This window comes from Aspergillus campestris (assembly GCF_002847485.1).
Source record: "Aspergillus campestris IBT 28561 chromosome Unknown P168scaffold_4, whole genome shotgun sequence".
Taxonomy (NCBI): Eukaryota; Fungi; Ascomycota; class Eurotiomycetes; order Eurotiales; family Aspergillaceae; genus Aspergillus; species Aspergillus campestris.
In genome coordinates, this window is record NW_020194339.1 from 1,487,467 (window position 1) to 1,502,240 (window position 14,774).

Sequence of the window (14,774 nt, forward strand, 5' to 3'; positions counted from 1 at the left end):
CATGGGCAGGCGCTGGAAAGGACGATCCTGATTTTCCTCCAGATACCGATAGAAACTAGCCTCAATATCCGTGCCGCCGCATCTGACACCTATAATCAAGACCTTAGCTACGGAGGCGTTCATGCATCATCGGTGCCATACATACCAATGTCTGCACTAAGCCGTTGGAAATAAGGCCGCGATCCGGATTCGGTGACAAGGAAAGAAGCGGCATCCTAGGGAACGGCCGGTGAGAAGACGCCTTCCTCATGATGGAAGATGGTAGAGTATACGGGCCAACTTACCACTGTGCCACCCCCACAGTCACAAACGAGCACTCCATCACCGGTCTAGGCGGTTGTCAGCTCACTCTGACGGGTGTGTACTTGAACATCCCAATCCTCAACCCTTACCTGAAGTTCTCCCCCATTTAAGTAGGCGACTGCATGCATTGCAGCCTCGGGTTCCGATAAGAAAAACACCCTATCCTCGGCTCTTGACCCGAACTCCGCTCTTTGGGCAGCGTGCCTCATGAGGGACCTTTGTTCTGCAGACCAGGTGGCCGGCACCGTAATCCAGAAGTCGATTCCTTCAATGCTCTGACAAGCGTTGGCAATGGATTCATTTAAAACTGTTAGCGCGTATTCATTGATATGGCGAAGGAAGTCTGCAATGACTTCGACGGCGCTTTTTCCGTCAGGCAGCTTGAGGATGCCCATCCTCATGACTCCCTCCAATATCGGATCGCTCAAAGGATTTGTGTCGGAACCCTGCTCTGAGGAGTATTGAACCCCTAAGAGAAGCTTTGTCCAGGAATAAGTCTCCGAGGCCGGCTGGCATCGAAAGCCCCAGTCACATGGCAGTTCTCGACTTTGTCGGTAGGAAATGCGAGATGGGACTTTCAGACGCCTGCCGTTGCTTTTTTCACTACCAGGCCATCCCGAAAGCGTCACAGCTGGACGCTCTTTCAAGCCGTCAGCAAGTGCATACGCCACCCCTAACATACAACAGTTAGTCGCCGGATTTTGGCATCGACATCGGGGAACCTGACCTGTTGAAGTAGTGCCGTAATCAACCGCCAAAACCAGCCTGGGTCCAGCGCCTCGTTGCATGTTGCTAATACGCTCCTGTGGGTGATGAACTGAACAAGCGCAGAAATGAGGGATACACTGAGTGGTGGAGACATGAAGCTGGCCTAGGGAAGCACATCGCAGACTTTATAGAATTACTTTCGACAGATCCATGAGCTGTGTCTCAGCTATCTTCATAATCATCATGGGGCGACATTTGACGTCTGTCTTGATTGTTGTTTTACATCTCATCCATGGAACTGCAGCCTCCCGAAGATGTCAACAAAGTAGCCGTCCTGTCTCGTTTTTCAGGAAGAAAGGTCGGATAAAGCCCGTTTGAACAAAGAGACTTCGCTCCTACACTCAAGAGGAAGACACGGGTAGCGGGAACATATAAATTTTCTTTGTCCTTTGTGGTGTCTCCTTTCTGATGCTCTGTTTCCCTTCTCCTTCCGCTCCTCACCATCTCTCTTGCCGTATCCCTTGTTCAACATCACGACAAGAAAATAGAAAACAAGAAGAAGACTTTTCTTGTTTCCATCTGCTTATGTGCCATTGTCGTTTTCATTCTTAGCAAATCATCCCCTGTTTCAGGCGACGTATCTTCAATCATGGCAAAGACAAAAGGAGCAAAACAGAAGATCCAGGCACCCAAAGGGACCAAACGCAAGGCTCAGGTGAGGACGGCGAAACATTCTTGAAGATTTCTGTGATTGTCGTGTCGGTTTATTGACTGTCGCCGATACTAGAAACCCTCCTCGCCACCCCCACGCAAACAGAAGGCCCAAAAGACAGAGCAGGACACGGAGGAGACCAAGCCAGCTCCTAGGCCAATAGAGGATGCAGTCGCGCTTCTTACCTCGGATGAACTGGCAAGAATCCGTTATGGAGATGGTTATCCATTCAACTTGTGGGACAGAAAAATCGGCGATTGGTTGGTCAAGTCGAACGATGAAATCGGGCGTGAACTCAGAAACGAGATTTCTATAAGGCGATGGGTAGACTACTTTGGTGTGGAAAATGTCAAAGACGTGAAACATTTGTCGGACGACCAGAAAAAAAAAATCATCAGTAGTCTTGACGGATGGTGCGTTCAGATACCCTGGAATTCCCTGCTGAACCGTTTCCCCTTCTGCGTCAAAAAGGACTTTACGAAATACCTATTGTGTGTTTTGATAGAGAAGGACATCGTTACCAAAATGTACGACAATCCATTTTGGTACCTTGACGGCAAGAAGGGCCCGGACGATGAAGAAGGAGATGAAACGTTTGGTCAGCGACTAAAGTACCTGCTGGACAGATTCGTTGAAGGTATGTGCGCCTTCCAGCCATGGTCACATTGAGCAACAGCAGTCGATACTCGTCGGACAGATTGCTAACTTCAATCCACCCCAGCCTGGGTGGGTGGGATGTAGCCGACCCAGGCGATGCCTCGCTATTGCGCTCCGACATTTCTCGTCTGGCAAACGGGACCCTGCCATGTCAGGTTCGCTCCGGGGTCTGGGGAAAGTACCACGCCGAGCGCCGCACACGGCAGGTGGAACAATGGGCGGCCGACTTCATCGCCAGCGAGCCGGCGTGCTGGCTCCTGAGACAAAACAACACATTTTCGGAGCAAGATAGGCACGAGATACTAACAGATATCTACCGCTGGTCAGCCGAGAAATGGGCTCATATTTCGTCCCTCCGTGGGAACTACAATTTCTACCAACTGCCCGACTTGGGAAAGACCTTCAACAAAGAGTCTGGGTTGGTGAAGAGAGCCAACGACCACGTGCCCCCTTTCGGCGATGAGTCGGTTGAGGGGATGCGCATTCTCCTTGTTGTTTGCGGAGGTATTCGTGTGCAATGGGAAAATCCCGATCAAGGGGATGAGTTTTACGTATGCGCCAAAGCGTCAGTATTGGCCCAAGAGAAGACTATGTATCATTGAGTCATGTTTCCCCTCGAAGAGAAGAGGCGGGAAACACTGGGGAAGTTGTGGAGTTCGGATAGAGGAGGAGAGGGCCGCCATATGGGCTTGTGTGCAGGTGCTGCTCACGTGGAGGGTGTGGTTGGTGATGTTTGTCGTGTTTTTTAGTGTTTTTGGCTATGTTTTCCATCAGACTGTCAAATTGTTTTTCATGTCATTTGATTTTTTTTACGCCGGACCTCGATGGGGTTTTAGGGTCCTCCGTTATAGATTAGGGAACTTGTCTGGGTTTGTTGTTACGCGTTTCGCCGGTAGTTATGGAGTAGAGGGAGGATGGGAGTAGACAGTAGACTGGACAAGAATGGAATTGAAATTCAACGACAGGGTATAAACCAACAGGGCATCGCTAGTGCATCTAGTATAGTATGTTTAATCAGTCAAAGCCAATGCACCGCCGCGGTGCTGTCTCAAATCATGTAATCTCACAAATCAACCACACTACTTGTTTCATATAGCCCAACCGCGCGGCCTTTGGCCCTTTTCCCCCTCTCCCTTTACTTTTCGTTTCGTCAACTGACGGTCGTACATCCTGTGACAGTGTTTTTTTATGGGGTATGCCCATCGGCCTGGAAGAAGGAGATATTTTCTCGGAATGCGACATATTCACTGTCTGCATAGCCCAAGAGCGATTCGATCTGCGTGCTGCGGTGACCTTTGATCCGGTCGATCTCGAGACTGCCGTAGTTGACCAGCGCCCGGCCGACTTCTCTGGGCTCCTGGTCATGGTGGAGGAAATCGCCGTTCAAGGAGTCCGCCGACACTCTCCCCACGACGACCAGACGCACCGCTTCTTGCTGGCCAAAATGGCCGTCCACGCGCAGGACCCCGGCCGGGAGAAGGCTGGCCTTGTTCTGGAGGGCGATGTATGCGCCTTGGTCGATGTACAAGGTTCCGTGGGGCGTGAGGCCGTGGAGTAGCCAGAAGGACCGCGATTGGATTGGGCGTTCGGACGCGATGAATCGCGTGTGGAGCGGGGCAGTTGGAGGCTCTGAGGATGGGGTCTCTGGGGAGGGTGTGTCCGCGGAAGCGTCCGTGTCGTGGCCCTCGGTCTGCTGGAGGTATTGTACGATCGCGTGGATGTTACCCGGTTTGGAACTTTTGGTGATCACGGTGGTCACACCGGCGCTCATGCCGAGCCTGGCCGCTACGATCTTGGTGCTCATTCCTCCGGTCCCTAGCGACGAGCCGGCCGAGGATACGTCGGCTGTAATGGAGGCAATGTCGCTCACCACCTCGATGGGTCGCGCGTCGGGGTTGCTGCGGGGGTTGGCGGTATAGAGACAGTCGACGTCCGTCATCAAAAAGAGATAATCGGCTTTGACCATTGCGGCCGTGATGGCTGAGAGGGTGTCGTTATCGCCGAATTTGATTTCCTATGGGGATGGAGGGTCAGGTCGTCGAAGAGGCTAGACTGGTTGTATATGAGGTAGACCACCCACCGAAACAGCCAATGTGTCGTTCTCGTTGACGATCGGGATCACTCCCATTTCAAACAGCTGTGCAAAGGTATTTTGGGCGTTGATGTATTGTGTTCGCTGGAATTGGGTCAGACACAGCATGTGGACGTCAGGAGATATGGTAGCCTACATCGGCAATATCATTGCGGGTCAACAGTATTTGGGCAACTGGCAAACGAAGATGTGCAAAGAGACCATCCCACAGGCTCATGAGCCGGCATTGTCCCACCGCTGCGAGGGCCTGGGGTTCATTAGCTGGTTCAAATCCATGTGCGATTGATGAACAGAGGCGTATACCTGTATGCGAGGCAAGTTTTTCGGACGTTCATCGATGTCCATCCTCCGCAACCCCACCCCCACAGCTCCGGACGAGACGAGAACTACATGGTGGCCCTCGCGACGGAGTTTCGCTGCGGTTTCGACAATCAAGGTCAGAATCGACAGGATAGGCTCGTGCGTCTTTTCGTCGACAATCGAACTCGTGCCTAGACCAAGAGGAAAAAAATCACGGTCAGCCAAACAATCCTGAGATCATCGAGGCCATAGTCCGACTCCCCGCACCTAGCTTGATGACGATAGTGAGAGGCTTTGAAGCCATCGTGGTGGACATTGTAGAGTGGACTGGGATAGCCCAACCACATCAATCGATTGCGTCGCGAGCAATGACTCTAATGACTTCCTGTCTAGGTGTCTTCTCGCGAACCCAAGGAAATCCAAACCGACGCTCTCGATCGATCGAGTCATAGTCTGCTGCGATGTCCACTATTTCCGAGACCAGTTTAGTCCTCCTGGTTCTGCCCGCCCACACCGCCCTCCGCGGAGAGATTCGGCGAACCCGATGGTTGCGCTTCACGTCCCAATTGCAACTCAATCCGCCAATTGCCCAGAATTTCGACAGAATGCCGGATTCTCAGTCACCTTCGCCAACGCGGAAGCCGGGGGATACCGGGTATATTCCCGGGGATGATTCGTGGACGCAATGGCGGAATATCTTCGCGATCATGTCGGGGAAGATGACCGACGAGGGAAAGGAGCAGTTTCGTGTCGCGCGAGACATCCGCAACGAGGCGGCGGACTGCAAGCGCTGCGAAGACCAGCGGGATTATTTGCTGCAGTACAGTGAGTTTTGTCTTCTGAGAATACGCGTCTGTATTTCTTTGTCTGGAAGACGTGGACTAATCTCTGTGGAATTAGGCCCCGTGGTCCGGTACATGAGCGACAGCATCAAGCAACTCGGCGGTGACCTATCCAGCCACAATATCTACTGTCGTCGATGCACGAATCGGCAAGCCGGTGGTTTCGACCCGGAATACGGTATCCGGATTTGCGCCAACGAAATGAAGGACCAGGGACATCTGGAGGACACGATGGCCCACGAGATGGTGCATGCCTATGACCATTTGCGGTTCAAGGTGAACTGGACGGATAACCTACGCCATGCCGCGTGTACGGAGGTGTGTACTCTATGCGCCCCCTTCCTCAGCGGCCTTTCTGGATTTGGGGATTTCCCTTGTCCTCTGCTGACCACAAGAATAGATTCGGGCCAGTTCCCTCAGCGGAGAATGTCGATGGGCGCGAGAGTTTTTCCGACGAGGACAGTGGAAGTTCACCCAACAGCATCAGGAGTGTGTGCGCCGACGGGCGATCCTGTCGGTACGGGCGCGACCGACCTGCAAGGACGAGGCGCATGCGACCAAGGTGGTGAACGAGGTTTGGGACAGCTGTTTCCGGGATACGCGGCCATTCGACGAGATCTATCGATGATACCATGTTTTTATTTTCTTTCTTTTTCGACTGTGTATATGACACCTTTCCACTCCGGTTGATGTCTGTATCAGGTACACTTTTAGAAATGTATTATACTTATGATCAGACATGATGCACATCACCCTACGCTTGATATTGGCTGGGTGATATTCTCGGCTCGGGATGCCACTCGGGTAGCCGTGATGCCGCCAATGTGGGATCGGCCGGCTTCAGTTTCCAATTCAATTCTCGGGATGTTCACAATGAATCTAAATAGAGTAGATTCGTACATGGTAGAATATATGATTCAATGGAAATGGATATAGTTCGAAGTTCAATGTTCTCAATATTCAAACCGGCGATCCCAATCAACCCCATGCCGACCCGGGTGGGTTCCGGAGTCCGCTGGGGTGCCGAAGCCGATGTTTCACCCCGCGGATTCCTGCCCCGCCCGGTCCAACCCCGCCATCTTTTCCTTTTGTTTCTCTTCTTTCTTTTTTTCTTTCTTCCACATTCCTGACAGTTGTATCCCGTCCAGCTTTTCTTGTCCACCGCCAAGATGGTTGAAAACGTCCTGGATGACATCTCACACCGGAGGTTCAATCCTCTCCGTGGATCTCATATCCTTGTCTCTCCCCACCGCACCAAGCGTCCTTGGCAGTGAGTCCAGAGTCCAGCGCAGCACTATCTCAATCAACTACCCCGTGAAGAAACGAAAACGAGGGTCAGAAACTGACAGATGGATGCAGAGGCCAGCAGGAGGGTCCCTCCAAGACTACCCTCTCCAGCTACGATCCCGCCTGTTACCTGTGTCCCGGAAACAAGCGCGCTCAAGGCGACTCGAACCCCAAGTACGACAAGACGTTCGTCTTCGTCAACGACTATAGCGCGGTCAAAGAGGAGCAGGCGCCCTATAACCCGGAGAATGCAGACGGTGTGTCTCCGCGATGGAATCATGTCCCCTCCCACGCTAACACCTCCCAACCATAGAAGTGGAATCGTTCTTCCTCAAGGCCGAGCCCGTGACGGGAAAATGCTACGTGCTCACCTTCTCCCCGGCCCACAACCTCACCCTGGCGGACCTCACCCCCGCGGAGATTGTCCCCGTCATTGACGCCTGGACCGAGATCTACACCGCGCACCTGTCGCCCAAGTCGCCGCTCGCCGTCGTTGCACCCGCCACGACCCTCCCCCCGAACGCGCCGACCACCAGCCTCGACCAGCCCAAGGAGCAATACCGGTACATGCAGATCTTTGAGAACAAGGGCGCCGCCATGGGCTGCTCGAACCCGCACCCGCACGGCCAGGTCTGGACCACCAGCTCGCTGCCCGAAGAGCCCGCCATGGAGCTGGAGCAGCTGCAGAAGTACCGCGCCGCGCACGGCGGCAAGCACATGCTGGAGGCGTACGCGGCGCTGGAAAGCAAGAAGCAGGAGCGCGTGGTGTTCGAGAACGCCGCGTTCCTCGTCGTCTGTCCCTGGTGGGCCGTGTGGCCGTTCGAGACCATGATCGTCAGCAAGCAGCACAAGCGCGCCCTGGTCGATCTGAACGACACCGAGAAGACGCAGCTGGCTGAGGCTATCGCCGAGACCACCCGTCGCTACGATAACCTCTTCGAGACGCACTTTCCTTACAGCATGGGCATCCACCAGGCGCCGCTTGATGGTACTGAGGAGGAGATCGAGTCGTCTTATTTGCATCTGCACTTTTATCCCCCGTTGCTGCGCAGCGCCACGGTGCGGAAGTTCCTGGTTGGGTGCGTATACTCTACAAAATATTTCCCCTTACGAGAAGGTCGCTGACAAGATGCAGGTATGAGATGATGGGCGAGCCCCAGCGTGACATCACGCCCGAGCAGGCGGCCGCCAGACTACGGGCCTGTGGAGGAGAGCTGTACCGCAAGAAGATGAACCACTGATGGATTGCGGCGTCGTCTGTTGACGCGAGAAGGGAGAGAACTTGTATCTGATTATACCAACCTTTTCTCTTCATTGTATATCTTCTCCGCCCAGAGATACGTAGCCATTCAACAAGGAATAAGCAAGAAACACAACACACAATACCCCCAAACCAACTAAGCCAAATACCACCCCCGCTGCGTCACCATCCACGTCAGCGTCGACGACGCCACAATCATCGGACTAACGAAGCGACCCTTCAGCTGCGCCGTCCCGCTCACCCACTCGCCCAGGAAATGGAACAGCGCGATCCCAAACGACCACGCGGCCAGATCGTACGACACGGAGTTGGTGATGTTGTAGGCGGCGTACATGCGGATCACGCCGGACAGGAAGGTCCAGGTGGCGAAGGTGCGCGACGACAGCGGGTTCGTGAAGGGGTGGTTGTCGGGCTTGGAGCGGCCGTTGTAGAGCTCGGCGGAGTAGGCGTCGGAGCGGTAGGCCTGGATGCTGTTTGCGGAGGAGATGACGGAGACCTATATATTTTGGATTTTGGAGTTAGTGTTGTTTTGTATTCTTGTTCGGGTTGTTTCTTTCGTTCCTCTTGCTTGTATAGGGGTTGGTGTTTTTTTCTTGTTTGGGGGGTGGGGGGCGGGGGGCGGATTGGGACGGAACGGAACTGACCAGGAAGAGCCACTTGGGGAGAAGACCCTCGAAGGGGGGGAGGTAGGCGAGGAGATCGGCCATAGTGGTGAATTAGGATGTAAGAGGGAAGTAATTGGAGTTGGGAGTATCGTTGTTGTGGATTGAGAATCTCAATTGGAGAGGGAGAGAGAGAGAGAGAGAAAGCTGGATGGGATGATTTGCGGGTGGGTGGTGTGTTTAGGGGCCGCGGCTGGATTTAGTATATGATTTACGGGTCTCTATCAGTATCTTGATGGTGGCATATGTTGAGAACCTACTGAATTGTTTATATCTCAAACCCGAATAACTCAGTTGTTTATATATAATGTATATTGACTCTGCGATTTGAGTTACCCAGCACTCAATCAGGGTAGCAATGCACCACTGTACCTTATTTATAAATGTAAACTCCACGCATCAATTTATGACATTCATGAGCCAGACATCAGTCATACTGTACAGAGAGAGGTAACATCAAATAATATACAAGAACTCCCACGAAGGGCGAGGTATCTATTCCACACCATCATAAACCAGACAAAAGACAAAACCCACAACAAACAAAACCAATCAAGCCGCCTTCCGTGCGGCCTCCTCCAGCTCCATCTCCCGCTCCAAAGCCGCGAAGTCTCCCTGGAAAGCGTCCCGCACCGGCTGCATGCGCATGTCCCAGACATCCTCGCTACTCGGCCCCGTCCTATACTTCATCGCCTTCTTCCGGTAGTGTTCCCGGACGGCCTTCTGGCGCTCAGGGTCCGAGAACGTGCGCGTCTTCATGCAGTGCCAGAAGTTATCCCAGTGCTCGCTGCACGATCGCAGTTCCCCGTAGCGGTAGACGTTGACGAACTGTCCGCCGAAGGATTGGCAGAAGAAGGCGTAGTCGAATGCGGAGCGGCAGGACATGCTGTCGGGGTAGAGGGATTCGGGGGCAATGGAGGAGGGAGAAGACGAGGGCGCGGTGGTTGACGACGGTGCGGATGGTGTGGCGGAGGCCTGTTCTCCTGATGGTGACGACGATTGGGCCGGTCCTTTCCCTGAGATGTCACTTTCTAGACTCGCGAGGAGTTGCTTGAATTCTGCGTCGGCTAGCTCGTCGCGAGTCAAGGCTCGAGGTTCCTGCGGTGGTGGTTGGGGCGCATCGTTGACGGCGGGAGGATTGGCATTCTCCTTGGGAGGAGAGGGGGACGACTTCCAGAGCCAGCCCATGTTGATGTGTCTTTGATTTGAGGGATATGCTGGTGTAGACTGACGTGGAAGTTGGATCACCGGCTTCAATGAAGGAATCGGAGTCGGATCGGAATCGGTTTCTGTACCGTATGGTATAGTATGGTATGGTATGTTACGCTAAGCCCCTTTCGGATGGTGGGTCATGGGCTGCCTCAGGCCTGTCGCATCGTCATTTCTCGGCCTTGACACCTGGAAGCCTGGCCGCCTCAGTCACTCTCCTCCTCCTCCTCTTCTTCTTCTTTCTACTTCTTCTCCTTTGTCTCTAACTTCAACTTCACCGTCAGCTTGGTTGAGCTTCTCCCTTTGCTCCTCCACTCTCCTCTGTTCCTTTTGGGACCATCTTCGAGCTTGTCTCCCCCTTTGTCTTGATTTGCATCTGTCAAGTGGATTTGGTTGGCTCTGCCTCCTTGCTTAATCAAGATGGCGACCGGCGGCCATATGCATAATTTAACCACCCTCATTAAGCGGTATGTTCTCTTCGATTTGAATAGAGGCCACTCTTCTGTATGATTGCGATCCTACAGCGGAAGACACCCAACAAATCTGGCTCAACCCCCCCTCGATCACCGCTAATATGGTATGACCCCTGACAGGCTGGAGGCCGCAACCTCCCGTCTGGAGGATATGGCCTTGGGGCTGGACGATCCCACATCGCCCAAGACCGTCGCTGCCCAAGCCGCGCCGCAATCCCTTCCCACCCAGCATACACCGCCGCCCCCGCCGCCGCCCGCTCCTCTCCCCGCCGCCCCTGCTGAGCCCGCCGCTGCCGCGGTCCCTCCCCAGATCCAGGACTTCGACGCATTGATCCACGATGAGGTCGGGAATTACGTCGCGCTGGGAGAAAAGATCGGGGGTTTGGTGGCGGAACAGGTAAGATCGCCACGGATGTATGTCGGGAGCTCTCAGGGGCATGGTGACTGATCCTTACCCAGTCCAAAGCCGTGTTGCGCGCTTTCCAGGCCGAACGGACCTACCTCTTCTTTGCGACCAAGGCCAAGAAGCCCACCGTGCAGCCCACAGAGCTCATGACGGAGCTCCACAATGCCTCCGACGCTATCAACAACGTTCGCGAGTCGAACCGGGCGTCGCCCCTTTTCGACCACCTGAGCGCCGTCTCCGAAGGCATTGTGGGCCTGGGTTGGTTCTTCGAATACAAGCCCGCCGACTTCGTCAGCGAGGTCGTGGGTGCCATCCAATACTACGGAAACAAAGTCCTGAAGGAATACAAGGAGAAGTGGGTACTCCAGCCCCGGTGATTGGGACGGACGAGAGCTGATGACCGCCAATTAGGGACCGCACCCATGTGCAATATATTCAAGCTTACTACCAAATCTTCAAGTCGCTCGCCGCTTACCTGCGCAAGCACTACCCCCAGGGTCTGACGTGGAATGATCAGAACGGGTTGGACGCACAGGATGCCTTGCGTGAGGTGAAGGCAGCCGGTTCCGGCGCTGGCGCTGGCGGCGCGGCCCCGCCGCCCCCTCCCCCTCCTCCCGTCCCGCAGCTGAACGTGCCCGCCGGAGGCGCTCCGCCACCACCCCCGCCCCCGGGCGTGCCCCCGCCGCCCGCCGCGGCTTCGGGGCCGGACATGGCCGCCGTGTTCGACCAACTGAACCAGGGAGATGCCGTCACGGCAGGTCTCCGCAAGGTCGACAAGTCGCAGATGACGCACAAGAACCCCAACCTGCGCGCGAGCTCCCTGGTGCCCGCGTCGGAGGCGTCGAGTAGCGCGGCCCGCTCGCGGTCCCCAGCCCCCGACAAGAAGCCCAAGCCGCAGAGCATGCGCGGCCGCAAGCCGCCCCGCAAGGACCTCGAGGGTACCAAGTGGCTCGTGGAGAACTTCGACGGGCCCCTCTCGCCCGGCGAGATCGTCGAGATCCCCGCGCAGCAGAACCACTCCATCCTCATCTCGCGCTGCAACAACATCATCATCAAGGTCTCCAGCAAGGCCAACGCCATCTCCATCGATAACTGCACGGGGCTCTCCCTCATCGTGGACTCCCTCGTCAGCAGCCTCGACGTCATCAAGTGCCCCAAGTTCGCGCTCCAGATCGACGGCGTTGTCCCCACCCTGCTGCTCGACCAGGTCGACGGCGCCGTCGTCTACCTCGGCCACCAGAGCCTGAACACCGAGGTCTTCTCCAGCAAATGCTCCGCTATCAACGTCATGCTGCCCCCCAAGGAGGGCACCGACGACGACACCAAGGAGTGTCCGCTGCCCGAACAGATTAAGACCTACGTTAAGAACGGCGTTGTCGTCAGTGAGATCGTCGAACACGCTGGCTGAAGCTTCCTCGCCTGATAGTCACTATATTGCCAATATAAACAGATCGTGGAGGTTCATGTCCGGGATGGGTGGTTTTTGTATGTAGCAAGGCTTGTAGATAGATCTCGAATTGACTGCACAGTTGACCGACCCACTTAAACCCATCCATCCAGAAGGGAATTTTCCAACGCAGTAGCATCAACCTGAAAAAAAAAAAAAAAAAAAAAAAATCTATAGAAACAATATATAAATCGAACGTCCCAATATACATAACATTGTAATAGCAATCAATACAAACTCCACCCATGCTAACTAGCTCTCACTACACTACACTCAAACCCGCGCAGTCAACCGCACCCGCACATCCTTCTTGGGCAAATAAGCCGCACTAGACTGCTTATGGCCCGGGATCTTCCACACGCCGCCCCCACCCGCAGGCTGCAAGTCCCACAGACTGATGATCGCAGCCGTGTAAGAGAGGATCTCTCTCTCGGCGAAGACGCGGCCCTTGCAGGCCGACACGCCCGCGCCGAACGGACTGATCGTGTCGCGCGCAGCGCGCAGCTTGCCCGTGTCGGGGTCCGTCTTGATGAAGCGGAGGGGGTCGAACTGGGTTGGGTTGGAGAAGTGCTGGGGGTCGGTGTGGAGGACGCCGTGCGGGACGAGGATGCTTTCTCCCTCTGGGATGTGGTAGGTGAGGGGTTTGGAGCGGCCGGCAAGGGCGGCGTCTTCGGGGGATTCGGTGACGGTGAGGTCTGCGGTGAGGGTGCGGAAGGAGAGGGCGGCAAGGTCGAGACGGAGGGTTTCGGAGACGGAGGCGCGGAGGAGTGGGCAGGACTCGAGGAGGTTGTTGGTGTCGAGGGCGATGCGGGCGGCTTCGAGGAAGGGGAAGCCTGTTTCGGCTGGGGTGGGGCGGTGGGCTTTGGCGAAAGGGGCGATCTCGGTGCGGATGTCGGCGAGGAGGGCCGGGTTGGTGTAGAGGTGGAGGAGGAGCCAGAAGACGATGTTGGGAGAGTTGGCGTTCATGGCCCAGAGGAGGGAGAGGTGCGCTGGGGCGCTGTCTGCGGGGGATAGGCCTGCGTTTTTGAGGGCGCGCGCGCGCTCCTTGATCGGCTCGGAGATGTCGTCTAGGTCACGGAATTTGACGCCCGGGTCGGCGCCGTCGTTCCAGGCGACGAAGGCTTGGTGATAGACGTTGAGGGTGTCGAGAAGGCGGGCTCGCGCGACGCTGGCGGCGGAGGTGCCGGGGAGGACCCAGCGGGGGAGGCCCATGGAGAGGGCGACGAACTGGTCGTCGAGTTTCCAGAGGTCGGGGAGGAGGTTGGGGAAGTTCTCGAGGACGGCGTAGCCCATGGTGGTGGTGGTGGTGATGTGGCCGAGGTGGTTGCGGATGAGGGCGAACAGGTTCGTTTCGCACGTGGGCTTATCGGTGCCTTCGAGGAGTTCGACGTCGCAGGTCCGCTCCCATGGGGTCTGGTCCACGGGGCTCCAATTGAAGGTCACCAGGTTGGGCGTTTCACGCTCGATGAGACGGCACACGGCGTTGGAGATCTCCGTCACGTAGGGCTCCCTGCTGAAAAGGTCGGGGAGGTTATGGTGCAGCAGCTGCAGCAGGTGGGGGTTTGAGGCGCTCAAGTTCTGGACAGGTCCCCGGTCCCCAAAGACCGTCTTCAACGCGTAGTTGATCACGGCCGTGGATGAGGTGTTTGGGGAGGACAAGGCCGATTTGGCCACGGATGGAGAGACCAGCACGCTGTGCTTCGCCCCTCCTAACTTGATGCCCACCACTGGTTCTTCCATGGAGTCTCTGTGGGATGGTTAGCCCTGTTGTACACCGTAATTGAGTTTCATGTGCATTGCAACCAACCTAGCATTGGAAAGCAAGCGGACATGATTCCAGACGAACGAAAGGCCGTGTCCTAGCCATGGAAACCAGTATGGGGTCGTCCGAACCCGTCGCGGTTGACCGTCTTCGACCTTTGGCCCATTGCTCCAGATGCCAGTGAGTATGCGTGTCACGATGCAAGAGCCGACCAAGATTGCCAGCAATCCGGGCCATCCCACCTCCGACAGGCTATCTTGCAGGTGGCTTAATAGCCCCGACTCAGGAGAGTTCTCCATTGGGGGTGTCAGGCGCAAAACAGGATAAATTATATATGGATCATGTGTTCCGACCCCACGATGCAGGTGTGGGTGTATCTATGATGTATTACTCTTTCGTCAGCTGATCAGGACCAAGGAGTAATTGACAATGGTCTCAAGAGGAGAGAGAAGAGAGAAGTGAGAGATGAAGCTGTGAAGCTGGAGAAACACGACGATCCAGACCGCTTACGTGAGCCATGCACACCGGTGGGGTTATGCTGCTGAGTCACCTATCCCAACTATGCAAGGTGGGGCTGCAGCTCTCGGGATCGGAGTCGGCCCGAGAGTCACGACCAAATCACTTTAAAAATTCTCTTTCGGCGTCGCTTCTGC

At 55.4% G+C, this 14,774-nt stretch overlaps 9 protein-coding genes across 9 annotated transcripts; 4 read left to right on the top strand and 5 right to left on the bottom strand.

Annotated features, from left to right (window-relative positions):
- Positions 1-79: 79 nt before the first annotated feature.
- On the bottom strand, positions 80-1,316 carry P168DRAFT_289256 (Hsp70 family protein). Its single transcript, XM_024836957.1, has 3 exons — positions 393-1,316; positions 285-329; positions 80-215 (listed from the first exon to the last, which is right to left on the bottom strand). Exons 1-3 carry the CDS (start codon positions 1,089-1,091, stop codon positions 120-122), a joined length of 840 nt encoding a protein of 279 aa, XP_024694430.1. The 5' UTR covers positions 1,092-1,316; the 3' UTR covers positions 80-119.
- A 60-nt stretch (positions 1,317-1,376) lies between these two features.
- P168DRAFT_131367 (uncharacterized protein) lies at positions 1,377-3,309 on the top strand. Its single transcript, XM_024832687.1, has 3 exons — positions 1,377-1,726; positions 1,799-2,360; positions 2,465-3,309. The coding sequence occupies exons 1-3, from the start codon at positions 1,661-1,663 to the stop codon at positions 2,980-2,982; spliced, it is 1,146 nt and encodes a 381-aa protein (XP_024694431.1). The 5' UTR covers positions 1,377-1,660; the 3' UTR covers positions 2,983-3,309.
- An 8-nt stretch (positions 3,310-3,317) lies between these two features.
- On the bottom strand, positions 3,318-5,199 carry P168DRAFT_250758 (glutamate 5-kinase). The gene is made up of 5 exons (XM_024834233.1): positions 5,040-5,199; positions 4,776-4,963; positions 4,609-4,719; positions 4,461-4,556; positions 3,318-4,394 (listed from the first exon to the last, which is right to left on the bottom strand). Exons 1-5 carry the CDS (start codon positions 5,086-5,088, stop codon positions 3,567-3,569), a joined length of 1,272 nt encoding a protein of 423 aa, XP_024694432.1. The 5' UTR covers positions 5,089-5,199; the 3' UTR covers positions 3,318-3,566.
- Positions 5,200-5,356: 157 nt separating this feature from the next.
- Positions 5,357-6,317, top strand: P168DRAFT_266606 (mitochondrial inner membrane protease ATP23). Its single transcript, XM_024834984.1, has 3 exons — positions 5,357-5,597; positions 5,673-5,932; positions 6,015-6,317. Exons 1-3 carry the CDS (start codon positions 5,378-5,380, stop codon positions 6,240-6,242), a joined length of 708 nt encoding a protein of 235 aa, XP_024694433.1. The 5' UTR covers positions 5,357-5,377; the 3' UTR covers positions 6,243-6,317.
- Positions 6,318-6,710: 393 nt separating this feature from the next.
- P168DRAFT_131422 (UDP-glucose:hexose-1-phosphate uridylyltransferase) lies at positions 6,711-8,280 on the top strand. The gene is made up of 4 exons (XM_024832688.1): positions 6,711-6,884; positions 6,974-7,158; positions 7,215-7,980; positions 8,037-8,280. The coding sequence occupies exons 1-4, from the start codon at positions 6,784-6,786 to the stop codon at positions 8,140-8,142; spliced, it is 1,158 nt and encodes a 385-aa protein (XP_024694434.1). The 5' UTR covers positions 6,711-6,783; the 3' UTR covers positions 8,143-8,280.
- On the bottom strand, positions 8,123-8,971 carry P168DRAFT_289259 (Erg28 family protein). The gene is made up of 2 exons (XM_024836958.1): positions 8,807-8,971; positions 8,123-8,658 (listed from the first exon to the last, which is right to left on the bottom strand). The coding sequence occupies exons 1-2, from the start codon at positions 8,867-8,869 to the stop codon at positions 8,299-8,301; spliced, it is 423 nt and encodes a 140-aa protein (XP_024694435.1). The 5' UTR covers positions 8,870-8,971; the 3' UTR covers positions 8,123-8,298.
- Positions 8,972-9,216: 245 nt separating this feature from the next.
- P168DRAFT_289260 (EMI1 family protein) lies at positions 9,217-10,067 on the bottom strand. The gene has a single exon (XM_024836959.1). It carries the CDS (start codon positions 10,010-10,012, stop codon positions 9,377-9,379), a length of 636 nt encoding a protein of 211 aa, XP_024694436.1. The 5' UTR covers positions 10,013-10,067; the 3' UTR covers positions 9,217-9,376.
- A 191-nt stretch (positions 10,068-10,258) lies between these two features.
- On the top strand, positions 10,259-12,451 carry capA (adenylate cyclase-binding protein). The gene is made up of 4 exons (XM_024834985.1): positions 10,259-10,500; positions 10,627-10,903; positions 10,966-11,267; positions 11,324-12,451. The coding sequence occupies exons 1-4, from the start codon at positions 10,454-10,456 to the stop codon at positions 12,318-12,320; spliced, it is 1,623 nt and encodes a 540-aa protein (XP_024694437.1). The 5' UTR covers positions 10,259-10,453; the 3' UTR covers positions 12,321-12,451.
- Positions 12,452-12,558: 107 nt separating this feature from the next.
- Positions 12,559-14,519, bottom strand: P168DRAFT_250765 (cytochrome P450). The gene is made up of 2 exons (XM_024834234.1): positions 14,167-14,519; positions 12,559-14,106 (listed from the first exon to the last, which is right to left on the bottom strand). Exons 1-2 carry the CDS (start codon positions 14,418-14,420, stop codon positions 12,633-12,635), a joined length of 1,728 nt encoding a protein of 575 aa, XP_024694438.1. The 5' UTR covers positions 14,421-14,519; the 3' UTR covers positions 12,559-12,632.
- Between the last annotated feature and the right edge of the window lie 255 nt (positions 14,520-14,774).

What these genes read in the sequence shown, in the direction of transcription:
- P168DRAFT_289256 (XM_024836957.1), bottom strand. Translation starts at nt 1,091, where the DNA reads ATGCAACGAGGCGCTGGACCCAGGCTGGTTTTGGCGGTTGATTACGGC. An exon ending in TAAATGGGGGAGAACTTCAG is followed by an intron (nt 330 to 392) that starts GTAAGGGTTGAG and finishes ACAACCGCCTAG; the next exon opens with ACCGGTGATGGAGTGCTCGT. An exon ending in ACTGTGGGGGTGGCACAGTG is followed by an intron (nt 216 to 284) that starts GTAAGTTGGCCC and finishes GCCGTTCCCTAG; the next exon opens with GATGCCGCTTCTTTCCTTGT.
- P168DRAFT_131367 (XM_024832687.1), top strand. Translation starts at nt 1,661, where the DNA reads ATGGCAAAGACAAAAGGAGCAAAACAGAAGATCCAGGCACCCAAAGGG. An exon ending in GGACCAAACGCAAGGCTCAG is followed by an intron (nt 1,727 to 1,798) that starts GTGAGGACGGCG and finishes CGCCGATACTAG; the next exon opens with AAACCCTCCTCGCCACCCCC. An exon ending in GCTGGACAGATTCGTTGAAG is followed by an intron (nt 2,361 to 2,464) that starts GTATGTGCGCCT and finishes GGTGGGATGTAG; the next exon opens with CCGACCCAGGCGATGCCTCG.
- P168DRAFT_250758 (XM_024834233.1), bottom strand. Translation starts at nt 5,088, where the DNA reads ATGTCCACCACGATGGCTTCAAAGCCTCTCACTATCGTCATCAAGCTA. An exon ending in CACTATCGTCATCAAGCTAG is followed by an intron (nt 4,964 to 5,039) that starts GTGCGGGGAGTC and finishes CTCTTGGTCTAG; the next exon opens with GCACGAGTTCGATTGTCGAC. An exon ending in ACGACACATTGGCTGTTTCG is followed by an intron (nt 4,395 to 4,460) that starts GTGGGTGGTCTA and finishes CCATCCCCATAG; the next exon opens with GAAATCAAATTCGGCGATAA.
- P168DRAFT_266606 (XM_024834984.1), top strand. Translation starts at nt 5,378, where the DNA reads ATGCCGGATTCTCAGTCACCTTCGCCAACGCGGAAGCCGGGGGATACC. An exon ending in GGATTATTTGCTGCAGTACA is followed by an intron (nt 5,598 to 5,672) that starts GTGAGTTTTGTC and finishes CTGTGGAATTAG; the next exon opens with GCCCCGTGGTCCGGTACATG. An exon ending in GCCATGCCGCGTGTACGGAG is followed by an intron (nt 5,933 to 6,014) that starts GTGTGTACTCTA and finishes CCACAAGAATAG; the next exon opens with ATTCGGGCCAGTTCCCTCAG.
- P168DRAFT_131422 (XM_024832688.1), top strand. Translation starts at nt 6,784, where the DNA reads ATGGTTGAAAACGTCCTGGATGACATCTCACACCGGAGGTTCAATCCT. An exon ending in CGCACCAAGCGTCCTTGGCA is followed by an intron (nt 6,885 to 6,973) that starts GTGAGTCCAGAG and finishes AGATGGATGCAG; the next exon opens with AGGCCAGCAGGAGGGTCCCT. An exon ending in GTGCGGAAGTTCCTGGTTGG is followed by an intron (nt 7,981 to 8,036) that starts GTGCGTATACTC and finishes GACAAGATGCAG; the next exon opens with GTATGAGATGATGGGCGAGC.
- P168DRAFT_289259 (XM_024836958.1), bottom strand. Translation starts at nt 8,869, where the DNA reads ATGGCCGATCTCCTCGCCTACCTCCCCCCCTTCGAGGGTCTTCTCCCC. An exon ending in TCCCCAAGTGGCTCTTCCTG is followed by an intron (nt 8,659 to 8,806) that starts GTCAGTTCCGTT and finishes CAAAATATATAG; the next exon opens with GTCTCCGTCATCTCCTCCGC.
- P168DRAFT_289260 (XM_024836959.1), bottom strand. Translation starts at nt 10,012, where the DNA reads ATGGGCTGGCTCTGGAAGTCGTCCCCCTCTCCTCCCAAGGAGAATGCC.
- capA (XM_024834985.1), top strand. Translation starts at nt 10,454, where the DNA reads ATGGCGACCGGCGGCCATATGCATAATTTAACCACCCTCATTAAGCG. An exon ending in TTAACCACCCTCATTAAGCG is followed by an intron (nt 10,501 to 10,626) that starts GTATGTTCTCTT and finishes GACCCCTGACAG; the next exon opens with GCTGGAGGCCGCAACCTCCC. An exon ending in CTGAAGGAATACAAGGAGAA is followed by an intron (nt 11,268 to 11,323) that starts GTGGGTACTCCA and finishes ACCGCCAATTAG; the next exon opens with GGACCGCACCCATGTGCAAT.
- P168DRAFT_250765 (XM_024834234.1), bottom strand. Translation starts at nt 14,420, where the DNA reads ATGGAGAACTCTCCTGAGTCGGGGCTATTAAGCCACCTGCAAGATAGC. An exon ending in CGCTTGCTTTCCAATGCTAG is followed by an intron (nt 14,107 to 14,166) that starts GTTGGTTGCAAT and finishes ACCATCCCACAG; the next exon opens with AGACTCCATGGAAGAACCAG.